This window comes from Oenanthe melanoleuca, chromosome Z (assembly GCF_029582105.1).
Source record: "Oenanthe melanoleuca isolate GR-GAL-2019-014 chromosome Z, OMel1.0, whole genome shotgun sequence".
Taxonomy (NCBI): Eukaryota; Metazoa; Chordata; class Aves; order Passeriformes; family Muscicapidae; genus Oenanthe; species Oenanthe melanoleuca.
The window spans coordinates 50,340,900-50,359,351 of NC_079362.1; the positions used below are offsets into that span (position 1 = coordinate 50,340,900).

Consider the following 18,452-nt stretch of genomic DNA (forward strand, 5'->3'; position numbering starts at 1 on the left):
ACTTCAATTGTAATTAAGTAATGAATTATGCTTTTATTTCAAGGTATCAATCTATTACTTCAATTTTATTATTATTTAACATGTATTGTGTATCTTTTCTCCATCTCAGAAGGTACTTCTATGATATTTGAATGCTACATCCAGGAAGGACCTGGAGGTGTGTCTACCTGCAGGTGTGCCTACTCCTGCCCTCTCATTGCTCCTATAGAAATATTTTTGTGGAACTCGTAACAAAAGGCGGCATCTTTTGAACTAAATTATCTCTTTATTAGGAAAACACCAACACCACAGTCTTCAAAATTACTGGAATTTTATTTGCCTCAGGCTTATGACTTGCAACCAAAGACATTGTGCAAAGAAAGCAAAGATTAAGTACACTTTAGGGAAAAGGTGATAATCCACATTGGTAACATAAAAGATCAGTCTGATGAAAGAAGCCATACGTTACACTATATAGATTGCAATATTCAATAGCATTTTTAAACCAACTTCTTTAATAGAGAAAAAAAAAGTTAAGCAAAGTTTACAGTAGACATAAATTTGATACAATTCAAAAAGCCTTTTTCGGAAGATCATCAAGCGTAAAGTGGAAAAACGTATATGGGGCAAGGTGTATGAAAGCTAACTACTGAACATTCATAAGCTATTAAACAAAGTCGCATATATGTACCACAGTGTAAAAAACCAATACAGGACAAATGAAAAATTTGAAAACTGCCTGATGAAAAATAAAATAACCAGTGGCTTTTAATGACTTCTCCTGGTTATCAATGCTACAAAAGACTTCTTTTTGTTGCCTTTCTGATGCCACTGAAAAAAACCTTATCAAATGATAAAACCAGGCACAATCAAACCATTACCAAGTCAAAATCAGCCCATAGAAATATACTATCAACCCACATTTTCCCTCAGAAGGTTTCTTTGTTGTTTTTTGAGGCCCATTTGGTCACAATATGTTACATTTTTTTGCCTTTTTTACACCATGATATCGTATGTTTGTCTGGCACTATCCTAAAACTAATTTATAGAGAATGAGAATACAGAAACAACCCGATGTCTATTTGACAAAAAGAATTCACTGGGTGTAAAACAGGAGAAAAGAGAAGAGAAGGGGAAGGGGTCAGTTCTGGCAAGAAAATAAACCCTATGGATCACTCATCATCACTTCCGCTTGCTTCCGACTGGTCCTAGAGGTAAGAGACACAAGACAAGTCAGAAATTCTTTCCAGCTATTCTGTGGAATTTGTTAAAGAAGGAAAAATAAAAGGAAGTATGAGGAAGAAATATGACAATTAAACTGATAAATCAAATAGCCTGAAGAAAGTACTGTGTTATTTAGTAGTTCTCTTTCATGAAATTTCATCTAATTACTGCAGACTTCTTTAGAGAGGGAAGACAGAGAGACAGGAAACACCAGCTTTTTCTTTCTATCCAGACATTTAGAAACAACTGGGAAGACATCTATTTTCATTTGTTGCAATAATAGAAGCACCCACTAAAAAAAAGGTAAAAAATAATCAAGCTGTAAGTTTTTCATCGGTGGACAAAAGTGAACAGACCATGAGATTTAAAGGTTCAATGAATGTAGAACAGCTCGAAGTAAGATCCAAACTTCTCAGACTTCTTGTCTTCCAGCACTGGGACCAGATCTCATAAGCACGCTAAGATACAGTTAATATCCCCACCTAATTCTCTCAGGATGATCACTACAAGTTAAATATGTGCTTAAGCATGAATAGTTGAGAATTCTGACAGCAAGCAGGACAGGGTAGAGACGCAATCACTGCAACCACTTCCACAGTCTCACTGAACAAAACTTACATTTTCATCTTGATCCTCATCACTATCATCATCACTCACGACAGGCTTGGCTTTTGCTCTGCTTTGCCTCTTCTTGCCTTTTCCTTTTTCCCGACCTTTTTCATCCTTCTTATTTAACTTGATTTTGACTTTCACTGATTTTGCTGCAAAAAGTTTAACAGTGTACATTAATGTAGCATTCACTTATCAACTTTAAATGCTGTCTCTTGTTCACAGAAATTCACCTCTGGTAGCAGCCTGAAACAGCATTCCCCTCTGACTTTACATGGACTGTGGAACAACAAAGCAAGAGGTACTTGCTTTTATTCCTCTTGTTTTTAATAGTTTTAACAACAACATATATTAAACTATAAAGACCACCCTTAAACTGACCATACCCATCTTCTTTTCCTTCACAGAATGTATGGTGTGCACAGGTAGTATATGGTCCTGTGAGAAGATACACCTTTAAAAATATTTTCTTTCTTACCACAGAAATGTTTAGCCTTTGTAAAAACAGACCTTTTTTATATTTTAAAGTACAGAAATGCTGTGTGGAGGTTACTGGTTAATTTTGATACCTTTCTAAAGAACATGTTATTCTGACTCCAGATTATCCACCCATTTCCAAATGAGCTAATGAAGTTGCATGCTTTAGCACACGTATGTGACACACATGGAAGGGTAGCTCAGGGCCAAGTACTACAGCTTCTGTAACCAGAGAAAAGGGCTAGCTGGAATTTGGATAGATGTACAAAGCGCAATAAAGGGATCTATCCTTTTTCCACTTCATCATGCTTCCAAATCTGCAGGGACTTAATAACCATTCTGAAACAATCAGTTTCATTTGTCCTTGTCACACTGAAGAGTGTTTTCAACTTCATCTGGTTCTTAACCATGTGATGAACTTTCACATCACACAGGTGTATATCACACCATGCCTGAAGGTTGACCACTTGCTAATAAAGACTGTCTCTAGCCTTTACAGGCACTTCCATTTACAAACAGCATGAACTGGCCCTGAAGGGCTTATAAACAATTATGGGCACCCACACAGGACCTCTAGGATTTGTTTCTGGCTTAACAATAGTTTAAATTGAAGTAGAAAGACCAAAACAGTGTTACACCCAAGCAACCTTAGTAAGAAACTACTTCAAGCAATGGAAAATAGAACCTTATCATCAGTCTCCAATGCAGAAGCAGCAAAACCTGCTCTTCCATCCCCACATCTATTTCCTTGTCAGCATTTCACAGGGAACTCACATTCTGATTCAGATTCTTCTTCTTCATCTTCTTCTTCATCATCATTGCTTTCATCCTCACTTTCTTCTTCTTTGGCTATCTTCTGTCGTGCACTTTTGAACACAGACTGAAGAACAATGGAATCCTCATAGATCTACAGTACAGGTACAAATCTCTGTCAGAATTATGAAGTCAAGAAGAATCAGAAATTCACATCATAGACCTAAATTTTCAGTGCAAGTCTACAGAGTACATGTCGTTTTCAAATACCAAGTAATAATGTCTGTTGCATGAATCGTACAAGAAATACCAGCATCTTCATGCTCTAAATGAAGAAATCTGTCAGTAGTGAGCTGCAAAGAAACAACTCTTACACTGTATTACATCTAAAATATCTAGTTAATGTTTTTCTTATTATTTCTCCTACCATAGGAACTATTGTGCATTTTCATCAGATCATAACACCCTTGAAAACCTGCCAAAGGAACAGACTTCAGCAGTAAGCACCTTAATTAAAACATGGGTTTTCATCTGGCAATACAGTTAATAATGACAAAGAGTTAACACTCATTTATTTATCTTTTTTCTGAAATCAAAAGAGGCTACAAGGAAACTAATTTATCCCAAGAAGCTCATCCCTTGCTTCCTCTCAGATCTAAAAGGACTGGAAAAAAATTTGGGCTTGCTCTAAAATTGAACATCTGCTCTCAAACATTCTGTAGTATCTAAAGTATGTTGAGTACATCAGATTTTCTCTTTAACCTCCAGCATGAGGGGACTCTCAAGAATGACTACTTTTGGCTTGTAATACATTTCTTAGATTAACACAGTAAAAATCTTGTTGTGTTGCTGAGTATCTGATTCTTTGTCATCACCTGAATAAATGACCTTGTGTGGTTTGTTTTGTAAAATGTCAGAAAACAAGCACTGCACAATTCAGGACTAAATTAAGAATAATTACTAGAAAAGTACAGAGTCATAGACTGCATTTGATTTTATCATCTTCATAATTATCATCATCATAAACCTTGGCCATCTGTCATTCTACTCCTCTGGCTAAATGACACTTTCTTGTATGAAGGGACACTAAATATGGAAAAGATAATGGAAGGACTTTTGGCTGCCATTATGCAGTCTGTATGCTAAATGTGATAGAAGTGCTCTAATACTTTGTGGGTTCAACAAGCTGAATTAGAAGAAGTTTATTCAGAATACTTAACATGAAATATCCAATTCCTACTTTTTTCACTTGACCATCAAGTGATTTTTTTTTGAAAAACTGCCTTTCACTGTGGATTGTTCCCCATTCTGTGAGTTCCTCTGTGCTTTTTGTTTTGAGATGTTTGACTGCTCTCAATCATGGTAATTTTTTAATATATCTATCCTCTATAAAAAATAATCATGAATATTTGAGAAAGCTACTCTCCTGTCTTATGATGTTAGTGAGCTGTGAGACTCCAGAACTTCCTTCCTTGAAGTCAAGTAACAATTGACTTGCTCTTATACCTGCTTCTTTTCACGTCAGCTATTGATAGAACCTGCCAAGTTCCTCTTGAGAACGATTTATTTTTCATATACATAAGCTTAGCATATTCAATTATTCTTGGGAATGGCTTTCAACTACCCTTCTGGTCTTCCTCACAAATACATGTTTCTAAGACAATGTGACCCAGACTTTCAAACAGTTTCCCAATGAAATACAGCGGCTTCAAAAGTTATTTTAACTTTCTTTATGTGGAATTACTTGTAGTATACATATCTATTTTGATACACAAAAAACCCATGGGCTACTTCATGAAAAGCTGTGAAAATAGGAATTCTATTATTTTGACAGGAGCACAATTCAAACAGGTTTCTAAAAAGCAAGCAACAATGACAGTAGAACTTCCTTCAAAAAGGGAGAAGCACCAACAAAAGAACTTCACAGCAAATTACAATATTCATGAGACATCTTCTGTCTGAAGAGACACACAAGCATTTATAACCCCATACACATCTAATAGTCATACAAATGTACTAGTCATTTGACTATTACAACATGAAAATTCTTTCAAAGCACTGAGGCTTCATTGAGGACCAAAGCCTTAACACTTAAAGTCAATCTATCCCTGAAAACCCTGAATAAGACTCCATCTCAGATGGAACTGCTTTGCTCCATGGAAAAGCAGCATGCATCACATAACAGAGCACTTGAAGTGTTCTGTAGTCTGTGAAGTTCACTGTGTGCTTGAACAACTACCTGAATTAGCCCTTTTGTTTTGAGTGCACACAATAATACTCTAATGTGCTGAAGTCAGTTGGTATGTCAGAGCAAAGGTAGACCAGAAATGTAACAAAGAACACAAAGCTACCAAGGAAGCCTGGAAATCTGGAAGACTACTGCGGAAGTGTCTTACAACTCAGGGGAAATCAAAATTAACGGTATGAGAACTTAACTGGAAAAAAAAAAAAAAGAAAAAGAAAAAGAAATAACCTTAGATACACATTATTTGGGCTTTATGAGATAAAAGGTAATATTAGGTCTGGTAATTAATGTTGATTCATTGGAACAGAAAATAATATTACAACACTGATACATGTTAGATTATTTCCAAACAGAGCAGCAATATCTATAAATACTTCTATCCACTCAGGATTACTCCTTTCAATTCTACCATCTCTGGTAGAAGAGATCAGTTCTGCATAAGCATGTAGAGTCATTCTGATGGGAATAATTTTTTAATTTTTCCCATTTCAGTACTGTTTTTTCTTTGCCTCTTTTTATCTCCTCTTTTACTGACTTCCACCATTTTCTGAAGTCTCAGTTATACTTTTTGTTAACTTTACTTCACTTTTTTCCCTCCTCTTGCTATAATTAGATACTTACAGTCATTTTACTTCTATACAAACAAGCAGTAAACTGAAGAGTTACATCTGGACATGTAGCAAATTATGTCCCAAACATTCTACCATAATTAATTTACTTTAATAAATATTTTTAATTCATTTATTTGTAGTTGTTTCCATGTAAATGAAGACAGTAAAGAATTACAGGTACATATTACAGAAATAATATTTTCTGTTTCTTGGTATCAAAAATAATCACTAAATGATGAACTGAATCAAAAAATTCTTCATAATCAATTCCATACTCATAGTTCATTCTCAAAATTTAACAAATTCCCTAATTTAGCTAAATGTTACCACTAATGTTTAGAAATTTTAACAAAACACTGTTATGGGCAGCATCATCCTTCAGCTTACTTTTATTTAGGCTTCATATAACAAATCTTTTATCTCCTGCATGTTATGGAAGCTGTTTTCATGGTCTCTGCTTTAACTGAATATTGTGTTTGCATCACACTTCTTGGATCTCATCTACAAAAGTAATCATCCAAGACTGTGTTTCACTGTATTGTGAGACAACTTTCTTATCTGTTTGTCTTCAGTATCTACCATCTAGATTCCATAGTTTTTCCTTTTGTATCAGCACCTTGTTCCAGATTCTGAGCCCAAATGCGTGCCAAACATCTGTTTGAGATGAGTTTGCCTTCTAAACCTGAGTCATCTGGGATTGATTCCTACTGTTTTTAAAAATGGACACTGACCTTTCAAAAATAAAGGAAGATTTAAAAAACAGAGGCTTCAGAGGGTGAAAAGCTTCATATATCTTTATACATATACATTTTCACTGATGGACAAGCTTGAATTTTTAGCTTCCATTAGCAGAACTGAAGAGCTTTCTATGATGTATTTCCTCAACATCCTGTCCTAGAGCTGTACATCTACATCTACTGCTTCTGTGATCCACCTTTTTACAACGAATTCAAATAGTCTTACTGCAGCTTTAAAGTACACATAGGTCAGAAAAACCAATCTCAGAATTAGCACTAAAAATAAATTTTCTGAAATTATACACTGCAGAAGTCCAGTGATTTCTGGATTATAAAAATATGGACATTTTTCTCTAGTTCAAGTAAGAATTGACACAGAGTTTATATAAAAAAAATAATGATCAACAAGCACTAAAATCACTAGATAGGGAAACCCGTAACAGAAATGTAACAGAAATGAACTCATTCAGACCTGAGATCCCTCCAAGTTGAATGTCTGTGCATTGTGACATAGCAGCATGACATCTTTTTCTAAATCCCCAAGACTCCGATATTTATGGTTGCGAATTCTTTCCTGTTGCATTTGTTGAGGAAATGAAGACGATTATTGATGGCAGTGGTGTAGAAAGAAGAACAGCAGAGAAGAAACTGAATTAATATTTGATTCAGTACATTAAAAGCTTTATCTTTAAAAATTTTACCTAAGCATCAAGGTAAGTATCTATTTAAAACATAGAACATCTTCAACCATGTTAGCATATTACTCAAAAAATGCATCAAGGTAAGAGAAAAAAATTAATCAACATCTTTGCAACTGTAAGGGTTAAAAACAATGGAGCTCTTTCGGCAAAAGAAGTTCCAGTTCTGTTTTTCTAGTAAAGAAATCCAGTAACTGTAACACAAGTGAAAGTTATAGAAATATGACATCACCCAAGGTGCAACATGCTGGTAAGACTCCATCTACTAAACTCTGTTTGGATCTGACCTGCCTCTTCCAAGATACAAGGCTAGGGTCTAGAAGGGGAAGCCCTGTGAGGAGCAGCTGAGGTCATCTGGTCTGTTCAGCCTGGAGAGAAGGAGACTGACGGGAGACATTGCAGCATACAACTTCCTCACCAGGGGCAGTGCAGGGGCAGGCACTGATCTTTTCTCTGCATTGACCAATGATAAGACCTGAGGGAATGGACTTAATTTGTGTCAGGGTAGGTTTAGATTGGGTATCAGGAAAAGGTTCCTCACCCAGAGGGTGGCTGGGCACTGGAAGAGGCTCCCCAGGGAAGCAGTCACAGCACCAAACTGACAGAATTCAAGGAGCATTTGTCAATACTCTCAGGCACATGGTGTGATTCTTGGGGTGTGCAGGGCCAGGAGATGGACTTGATGGTATCTGTCAGTCCCTTCCAACTCAGGATATTTATGGTTCTATGATTTTAAATACAGGAATAGATATATTCCACTAGAACTATTAAATCTTTGTCAACAGTGTGTTTTTACCAAAACTGTTGACAGATTCACACTCAGGTATCTGCAAAAAGGCACTGAGATGTCATCTATGTCACTACTGTATCTTGATTTAACCTTGAAATCACTTGATACACTGCAATATACACTAAAAAAAATTACTAACAAGGTGTGTGACTATTTTTAAAATCTAATCCACCAACACAAGTGGCACGAAACATTAATATTGTTATTTTAAAAACAGCTTTATGCTCACCCTTCTGTAAAAAAGAAAGAAATGGAAGAATCTCCACTTTCAAAATTCCTCCATTCCTTACCTTTATTTTTTTGAAGTCCACTGGCTTCCTAATTAATTCATAATACTCTGGTAGTTCTTTCCTAGATGGAAGCTGAATGAAGACTTCACTTAGCTGCCGTCCTGAACTGCTGGGGAAAACAAAGCCATACTGAAAATAATTGTTATAACTTTCACATAAAAAACACACACACACTATAAAATAATAAGAAAAAAATTTAAGTAATAGAATAAAATCACAGCTTTTCTTTCAAAGAATGAGAACCCTGATTTTTAAATTTGGTACAGATAATTACCTTACATTTGAAATTTGAAACCATTGTCTTAATGTATCATTAATATGTCACTGATATCTAACATCATTAGAGATGACTATTTATAGGAGGCTTTATGAATAAAGAATCAGGATTTGCATCTGAATTCCACAGTCCTTCGCTGAGTATACTCTTGCTGTTTCCTTGGTTTTATTCAGTAATTTTTAGCAATTCCCCCCTTCTGTCACTCTTAAAGTTTGTCTCCTTCTTGATCACTATACAACTAGTCTTGTAATTCCTCGTTAGAGCAAACCATACTGATTTCCATTATACTATATCCTGATTGCTATTAGAGTACCTTGATACAACAACAAAAAATGAGTAACTTCTATTAATGACTGCTGGGTTTCTGGGATGATCATTTCAATTATATTGAAAATCACAAATGCCATCTGTACTTCTTCATTAATTTGAAATAAAGTGATAAATTTTCTATAAAACTTTTATACTGTCATAACATTGGCTATAACTTAGACATGTCCAAACTTTCCAAGATTCCCATACCTCCCATTGTTTATCTTCTTTTAATAGCTATTGTAACACTTTCATATAGAGGATCTTTTTCAATCTTCTTATTTGTCATCTTCCAAATAATACATGGCTGTAAGTCACCTTAGGATGAAATGTGCTGATGACACTTATGGTTTAGTTGGTTTTGTGTTCTTTTTAATCAGGCTTCTTTCCCCATGTGCATGTAATTTTCACAATGTAGCAGAAAAAAGCAGTCCTGTGAAGAACTGCACACAGCATTGACAAGCATTTCCCAGTTCACATTCACATGCTTTCTTCTCTCCCAGCTACTCCAATAAGGCCCTGTTTACTCAGCTGAATTTTCAGATAGTATCTCAGGATCACCAAACTCCACAGGAGTTGGGCAAGAAGGCTACCAAGTACTGATTTCCCCTGGGCTTTCTCCTGCATGATAAAAAGCAGAAAGCTGGCAACAGCTCTGCCCTTTATGAAAGTAATGAATGCTTACTATACAGTATGCATTTATTAATGCCTGAGGTAACATCATAATTTGAGAAGGTACTGTTTTTCTTATGGACCTGATAGAAAAATTTACAAGAAGGAATAAACAGATTTTCCTAATTTCCTAACTATCTGGTGCTCACCTAATCCATGATTTTCTATTGTTCTCAGTTTGGTCTTGAGACAATGCTGTTCCTTCCATCACAGAGGACAATAACGTAAATACCCTAATTGCAGACTGCTAATCAGCAGCAGCAGCAGCAGCCCTTGTGTCCTCAGCAGAGGCTGCCAAGCTGCCTCCTGGGTCTCAGCAAGGTTGTGGCACACACCTGAGCGTGCTCCTGCGCGGCCGCTGCAGGTGAGACAGGGCAGTGGGCGCACAGTGCACCCCTGCCCCAGAGAGGAGAAGTCCATGTACTTCATACAGCTGTTGGGATAGATACTCACAGAGACCACTGGCACCTTCAGTAGCAGCTACTAGCAACTTCACACAACAGATATAATTTATTTGGGAAGAACCTTGTTACTGAAATAGAAAAAAGCATAAAATGGCCAGGTAACTGTCATAGCCAAGTTTTACTTATTTCTCTCCTGCCAGCAAATAACTGAAATACTGGGCATTGCACCTGCCATCTCTTTGGTATAGACTCACAAATTCATTACTTTCATACTTCCCCAGCCCAAGTGTTTGTACAATGGATTTAAAGGCACCAGTCTTGTTCTTGACCTGCGTGAGGGTCTATGTCATGCTACATGATGGAACCTGTCCTCTTTACAGACCGCCCTCTCAAAGTGAAACTGGAAGTGATGCAAGGAAAAGCAATGCATTATATACATTCTACACAGCTGAGTAAATGAATGTGTGTTTTTATTCCTTTGAAAATTGAGGACTGCATTTTTGATTTTTTTTTGTTCCTAGAAGGAAGTGTTGAGCAGTAACAGCTGTGACTGAGAAAAACAGCGTTTCTTCTGAACATATACAACACTATGAAAATCAGCAACTGGATCTCTGGTGCCCAAATGGTATCTTAAAATTTAAGTTTCTATTCCCTGTTTATAAAATGATAATAGAATGCTGTGGAAAATACTGTATCTGCAAGACATTCAGACTCCTTAGGAGCATTATATAGAAGCCCAGGGGGAATTCAGCTATTCAGTAAGAGATCAGCTCACACCCTATACATGCAAGGCACTGATCCTGAGGAAAGCAAAGCAAAACAAAGCATATCCTGTTGCACCATTACACAGCACACTGTAACTTGCCTACACTATGCTACAGTATGAGTGTGGATTAGCTATACAGAAGGACTATCACTGATGTGTTTTATTTCAGCAGCCTTAAAAGAAATTTCTATTTGAGTAAAATTACTGTACTACTGATGCTGGGATTCTTCAACTGTGCTTTAGAATATAATACTGAAGAGAATTACTTCAGTAAAAAGGAAACAGCCACTAATAAATTAATTCTGATCAAGTTTTAAGACACATTTAGCTTATTTGTCCTACTGAAATAGCTCCTGATGATTATAACTTTTAATCTCACAGCTGTATTATTTTCTCTTTACATCCACACACCCTCCTTATATGGTATTTTATATTAAAAATACAACTCATTAATTATTATACAGCAATATTCTATTTTCCAGGCGTAAGACCAGCCAACTGTGATTTGTTCACACATTCTATTAAACTAAGAATGCCATAGAAAATCCTCAAGCTTTTGCTTGATGTAATTAATTACTGAAAAACATTTAAGGCCATGAAAGGAAAAGCATTAAGGGCACAACGGAAGACTACAACCTGATTTTGTCTACTCAGATCAAGAACAGCTTATTCTGTTCTATCATTTTTATAGAACCTATTCTCACAATGAAGTACCATCTTGCACTCCCATTGTATATGTGCATCCATACTATAAATGAATGGGATCTTTTCTAACAATCTCAAATGTTGTGGATACAGTAGGTGAAAATTAGTAATTATTAATGCAACTCTGATTTTAATCCTTTTGCCCACTTATGTAATTAGAAAATAATAACCACAACAACTACCACATAAAAATCATGTGCAGTGAAAGAAAAAAAATCACTTATGGTTGCCTAGCAACTAGCAGGCTACGTGCTGAAAGGAAGAAGGACCAGAATAAATTAAAAGATCTGACTGCAAAAGAACTGTGACAGTTCATTGCTACTGCATCAGCTCAACATGCTAGTCCCATGTGTGCTCATATTAAAAACACTTGCATACGGCATGGATTAAAAAAGCATTAAGAAACATTGCTTATTTAGAAAATGTTTTTGTTTAGAAAAATATTTGTGTGCAATGTTTTAGATTTTCTCTTGTTTCTGTCAAACTGCTTACAAGGTGCATACAAGCATATAATTCCACCCTTTTAGTTAGTATTGTCTTTGATGAGATGAAATGCAGGAACCTCATTTGTATGAGACTCCTTTTCTATTTGTTTTCCCTGGCAGTATTTGGCCAGAAACAAGCTACAACAGGCCTGTTAAAAGCATGCTACTACCAACACTTCCTTCTCCTTTGGAATCAAAAGGAGAGACAGCTATGAGGCTGGAACTGCAATACTTTCTTGTATTTCTGGCAAATTTCAAACTTTTAACAAATAACAAAATTAAATTTAGAGTGGGTAGAATGGAGAGTCCTGCATGCTTGCCCAAGTCAGAGTGCTCACAAACAGAACAATGATTTGAAAACTACAACTTTGTATCAAATGCAACTTACAAAGATGGTATTTAAAAGAAAAGTGAATGTTGGGGAGAAGAATTACAAGAGCTGACACAGCAACTATACAGGGACATGATTAACTTTCATTAGTGTTTAATGGTCTCTGTTTGGAACTAACTACAATAGTACATGGTAAACTGTCCCCATCATTGAAATGGAAGTGGGTAAAGATAGTTAAATACGTAATCCCTGGGTCTGACATATGGCTATACTTGGGCAAGGATATAAGTAAAAATTGTTTACTCTGTGTGTCTGAATACCCAAGAGTACCAGTTGGCATAATTAATTACTAGTTAGACCAGTAATGGTTAATTGCGTTACTCTACATTTTAAAACAGTTAAAAACTGACAACTTAAGAAAACAGACTATGAATAAAATCCATTTCTTGTACACAGAAAATACCCTCTCCCTAAACTGTGTCATCAAAATGCTGAGCACCACAGACAGGAGTAGTGTCTTGCCAAGAAGGCAAAAGGCACAAGAACTCTAGCCTTCAGTTTTTTTCTCTTCTGCTTTGAATGTGGTCAACAGCTACCTGATACCAGGAGGAGACTTTGTGAATTTAATTGGTACATTATGCAAATCCTTGTTTTAAATCCATGAATAGATCAGATGGCAGGTAGGGGACAAATGAAATCACTGAATGGAACAGAGCTATCAGCATCCCGGTACTCTTGAATTCAGCTGTTGCTATTTATGCAAAGTTAATGCAAACTAGTGGTAGTATCAAACTGGTATCCAGACAGGAAACATTAAATTCTGACGTAAAGCAGAAGAAAACAGTGGGTTTGTAAGGAAGCTGAAAGTTTGCAAGGTATGAACGACAGAGTCATAGAATTATTTGTGTTGAAGAAGACCTATAACATCATCCAGTCCAACCATTAACCCAGCATCTACTCTACTACTAAGTGCCACATCCTCACACCTTTTCAACATCTTGAGGATAGTGACTCTACCACTTCTCTGGTCCCATGACTGAGCACTGTTTCAATGTTTTTCCCAATACCTAGTCGAAATCTCTCCTGTGGCAACCGGAGGCCATTTCCTCTTGTTACTTGTCACCATGGAGAAAAGACTGAAATTCCCTTCAGGCAGCTGTTTTAGAAAGCAGTAACATGTTCCCTGGGCCTCCTTTTCTCCAGGCTAAAAACCCCCAACTTCCCCAGCTGCTCCTCATTGGACATGTGCTCCAGACAATTCGCTAACTTTTTTGCCTTTCTCTGGACATGCTCCAGCACTTCAGTGTCCTTCTAGAAGTGAGGGGCCCAAAACACAGGAATTCAGGTGACCTCTCTAGTGCCAATTACAGAGGGACAAGCACTTCCCTAATCCTGCCAGCATTTTCTCTGCTTTCTCTACCTTATTTTTATTTACTTAATCAGGGGAAAAAAGCTACACTTACAGCTTGTCTTCCTCTGAAATAAACCAAAAAGAGGAAAACCATCACAAGAGGAAAAATACTGTTTAGGAGACTAAGCCTGCATGTATATGATTAAGATCAGCAGCTGGGGCTCAAATGTGGCATAAAATTTTTTTATTCTGAAAGAAAAGCTATCAGGAGGAAAACTGTCCCTTATTTCAAAAGGCTACAGCATTTTAAGTGGACATGCAAACTATGTTTTGTGCCAAACTGATTTGATGGTGCCAAGCAATAGGTTGAGAGGGAACACGCAGATACCAAAGCACAGAAAAGTTTTAACTTCACATGAGAAGAACTGCTTTACTTTGCGGGAGACCATGCACTGAAACAGATTGCCCAGAGAGACTGTGGAGTCTCTCTCACTGGAGACATTCAAGAAATGTCTTGAGCAACTCTGTCATGTGCCCTAGGATGATCCTGTCTGAGCAGGGATGCTAGACTAGATGATCTGCTGTAGTACCACCCAAAGTAACCCTATCTACGGTTCTTCCATCTTGTGTTGTAAAAACATAACATACACAACATATGATCCTATGATATTCATTTCTATGGGCATGCCTAATTTTAGAGGGAAAGAAAGACAAAAGCATGTGAACTGGAGAAACATGTGACAATAATGTTGGACTGATGCTCTGCAACTTGCTCTGTTCTAAACATGTGTTTTACACTGCAAGGTTAGAACCAGGTACAAGGGCATAAGAATTAATTGCAACAAAATCTCAGAGTAACATCTATTGCAAATGGAGTCTGCAAAGATGATGTGTATACTTTATCTGGGAGAATCAGGATCAATATGGAACTGGAAACATGTTTCCAGGTCCCTGAATCTAGGGTCTTGGTATTGTAAATAATCATACAGGACTCTTAAAATCAAGGAACAAAGGCCAAATCCATGTAGTTATTCCTGCTGCACTCTTCCATTTGGAAAGATTATAGAACCCTTAATTAATAACTTGTATGAATTAATAAAAGCTTTTAGTCATGTAACCGTGTGACCACCATCTTGTATTTTCACATATTTCTACACTTCCTGTGCTTATGCTTCCTGTCTTTCCCAGGTGAATTTACTGAGAGCAGTCATCTTCCCCTCTCATGACTGGATAAACAAACCAACCTGTTTCCTCTTGTAAGGCTGCTTATCACTGAAGTAATTATTTACACTTGTCTCATTGCAAACTAATCTTCCCCAAATGTAAAAGCATTCAGGTACCATATAGAGCAATTCAAGCTTTAACAGTATTATGTATGATGACATACACCTGTAATGATTACTTCCACATCCACACCTAGGCAACAGTGTCATGGTAAGGCTCCTGTTTTCTTACATCTGGACAATACTGATGGATCATAGTTTGATCAGTATTTTCTCTGTCCAGGTAATTCTTCTTCTGTCAGTTCCACTTGAACTGACATGTGAATTAGAAGTTTCTTATTTTTCATCTATGAGTACCATATAATGTACTCTGAGATACTATACTTCATGCCCATTGCTTTTACTCCAGACCTAACTGTGTCCAGTCTGCTGTGAACAAAGCACCACTAGTGATGTTTTAATTTTGGCCAGGACATTCCACGTTTTTAATACGCACCATAAATATACTGTGATCTATGCCAACACCAGTTCTCCAGGAATTTTTTTCCCAGTTCACTAGTAACTTTTTTAACAGTGCCTTCAGCTAGGTATCTTTACTTTTCACTCAGATTAATGAGCTTACTCATTTTATCTCCTCTTTCTTTCATATTAGCTTATAGTGTTCCTGTGGTATCCCTAAAAAATGTTTTAGTAAAATCATAAAATCATAGAATGGTTTGGGTCAAAAAAGACCTTTGACGATAAACTAGTGCAACTTCTCTGCTGTGGGTGGGCAGAGACATCTTTCACTAGGTCAGATGACTACAAGTCAGGATTCTGACCATCATTTCTCTCCAACTTTTGCTTCATTACAAATCTATTCTCCATTTTAAACAAGTACAGATTAAACCTACACTAATTCAGCTTTGCCTATGACAGCAAAGCAGTGTAAAAATATAAAAAAGCATATGCATCTGTAGTACCACTATATGTTTTATGGTTTTATACTGAGAGCTGAGTAATAAGACCACATGTGCAGTTTAAAAAGGTAGCAGTGACTTCATTGATTTGCAGCATGTACCTCAAAGTCCTTCAGACTGAGGTATCAGCTATCTGTTTCCAGTTTAACAAAGATAAATATGAAGATAAGATATAGAAATGCCTATCAATATGAAGAAAATCTTGAAGTACATCACTCAATACTGGGATGCAATGCTAAAGAGACTGCATGAATCAAGTACTGTCAACTCGTCAAAGACCTCAATAACTCTCACACTAGAGGCATTTAAGCAGTCCAAGCTGAACATTCTCAGTGTCTTCTGTCTTTACTCTTTTCCTCTTTTTTTTACTATTTCCTCTGTTACATGAGGCACACTCTAGATACCGTAATTTCAGGAAAAAAATGCTGGCTGCCAGTCAAGTCAAACCTCACTGCTGTTTTTTCTCCTTCAGTGTGTCTCTAGCTCTCTAGAAATATCCAAAGTAAATCAGCTTTTACTTGCAAATTGCTCTCTAAGAACTATTAAACTTATTGTCAATGGAATTTCATTAAAATCAACATCACATTCGTGATGGGAATAAAAGGAAATCGAAGGATTGCTCAACTGTACTTTATAAAATAGGAAAATCCAAATCAAAAGGTTGAAACTGCACTGAAAACATATGAAGAGGTAATTAACCTCAATGCTGATTTCCACTTTCTTGCATGGAGTTCTTTATCTGAGGTTTACAAGCAATGGGGTAACTACCTCTGCACTCCCTTTTTTTGAGAATCATAGGCTGCATTTATCCACACTGAAAATTTACCTAAAATACTGCTAATATGTCTGTTTAAACTAGTTTTAATCATCACATTTAAGCACATTTGACTGTGCAATTACTATTTACTAGACCTTATTGTTTGTATTACTTAAATCTTACCTTTCTTGACATAGACAACCAATTTTGTTGGATTTTTTTTGAGTAAGGGAGGAAAGGCTGGCACTCATCTCCAGATGCTTTCAACAAAGTTAAGCTCTAGACATTTAGGAAAACACTTGGAGAATCCTTCTCTGCATCAATATTATACACCACAGAAAAACAGCAACTAGCATTTCAGATTTTTGTGAGCACCAAAGATTTTACTTCAATTTTTTTTTTTTAAAGGCTTCAATAAAAACAGGAAAGTGGCTCTGTATTTACAAGCAACTCTTCTCAAAGCAAGGGAAAACAAGAGACAAAGCATGCAGAGACTTAGTAGCTTAGTAATGTATTCTTTTTTACTTTTTTTCATGCTGCTCTTAAATTGCACAAAACTTACTAAAGATTGTAGAACTGGCTTTGACAAAGTAACTCAGGCCTAAGTCAGTAAGATTTTGGATGGATATCACCTGACCACTTTTTGGGACACAATCAGTTTTCCGTAGTCCAGATGAGCCCTTTGAACTTTGCATAAAGAAAAGATGAACATCTTTTAGCACTGATAAGCTAAAGACAAAGATGATTTCAAGCATTCAAATACTGAATACATGAAAATCCGTTTTTTTTCCCCAGATGAAACTCATGGCCTACTTTTCTTCAATTAACCTGTCCCTCTATACTTGCCCCAATTGCCTTCACACTCACAGAAGCCCAGAGCTGAACAAACACTGAACCCCCAACAAAACTGAAGGGTTCCAACACCTAAATCCCACTTAATTCTAAAGCTGCAAATCCTGAAAATATTGAGCTCTAGAGCAAGTTATCTCCAAATATTTTAAGATATTAAAGTTCCCTGCTGCCTAGATTTGTAATTCTATTCTTTCATAGTATTGGGTGGTTTGATGCTAGCTCACAAAAAAAATCAGAATGCAGAAACTTGGCATTCTTCCTTATAACTTGCAGCACTGAAGAGCTCAATTCAAGAGGTATTTTTATTTTCTTACAGAATAGAGCTTCATACACCTTTTAAAATGGGAAGCAATTCTGTCTTGCATAAATGTGAGCTCCAGTGAGAGGAAACAGTATGCCTTGTCACTACACAATAGCTCAGTTGTTCACCTTTTTGACAGAAATCAGGTAAGAACTTCCTGGGGCACAAACATCAGGTAAAAATCCTTAACCTCCCAGAAGCTATCAGTTACTATCAGTAGCTATCCCCTACTGAAAGCTAGTGGAAGCAACTTGACTTGCTATTTTAAAAGTGGGAAGTAGATATCCTAATCAGAAGTGCTTCGCTTCAAGAGAAGGTTCAAGGCCAAGGATCTAAAATGCAGAGATGCTCCTTGCAGTTCTGACTGGAATACTTAAATACTTCTCCCTTCTCAGCTATTCTGTTAGTTAACAGTTACAGCAAGCTAAATACATGAAATTGTAGTCAGCTTTTTGTCCTTCATGTTTGTTGCTATGAATCCCATTGCAAGACAATAAAATACTTTTTGAGGTACTCTGGAAAGAGCCCACAGATCACAAAATGGTTCACTTTAACAGTTATTATGTCCAAAATAAATCCTGAACCACAGCAGTGTGTGCTGTACCAAATACCACTCAAACTAGCCTTGTACAGGCAGAGCCAGAACA

General features: G+C 36.6%; 1 protein-coding gene across 8 annotated transcripts in view; it reads right to left on the reverse strand.

Annotated features, from left to right (window-relative positions):
* Positions 1-293: 293 nt before the first annotated feature.
* Positions 294-18,452, reverse strand: part of SMARCA2 (SWI/SNF related, matrix associated, actin dependent regulator of chromatin, subfamily a, member 2) — a 114,962-nt gene continuing 96,803 nt past the window's right edge. For 5 of the 8 annotated variants that reach the window (XM_056513048.1, XM_056513051.1, XM_056513052.1 and 2 more), the window contains exons 30-34: positions 8,414-8,522; positions 7,108-7,209; positions 3,064-3,196; positions 1,822-1,964; positions 294-1,187 (exon numbers count right to left, since the gene is read on the reverse strand). In XM_056513048.1, coding sequence (XP_056369023.1) covers positions 1,152-1,187; positions 1,822-1,964; positions 3,064-3,196; positions 7,108-7,209; positions 8,414-8,522 — 523 coding nt within the window. In that variant the 3' untranslated portion in view covers positions 294-1,151. The remainder of the gene's footprint in view (positions 1,188-1,821; positions 1,965-3,063; positions 3,197-7,107; positions 7,210-8,413; positions 8,523-18,452) is intronic. The other 3 variants (XM_056513054.1, XM_056513055.1, XM_056513056.1) reach the window with 1 other exon arrangement.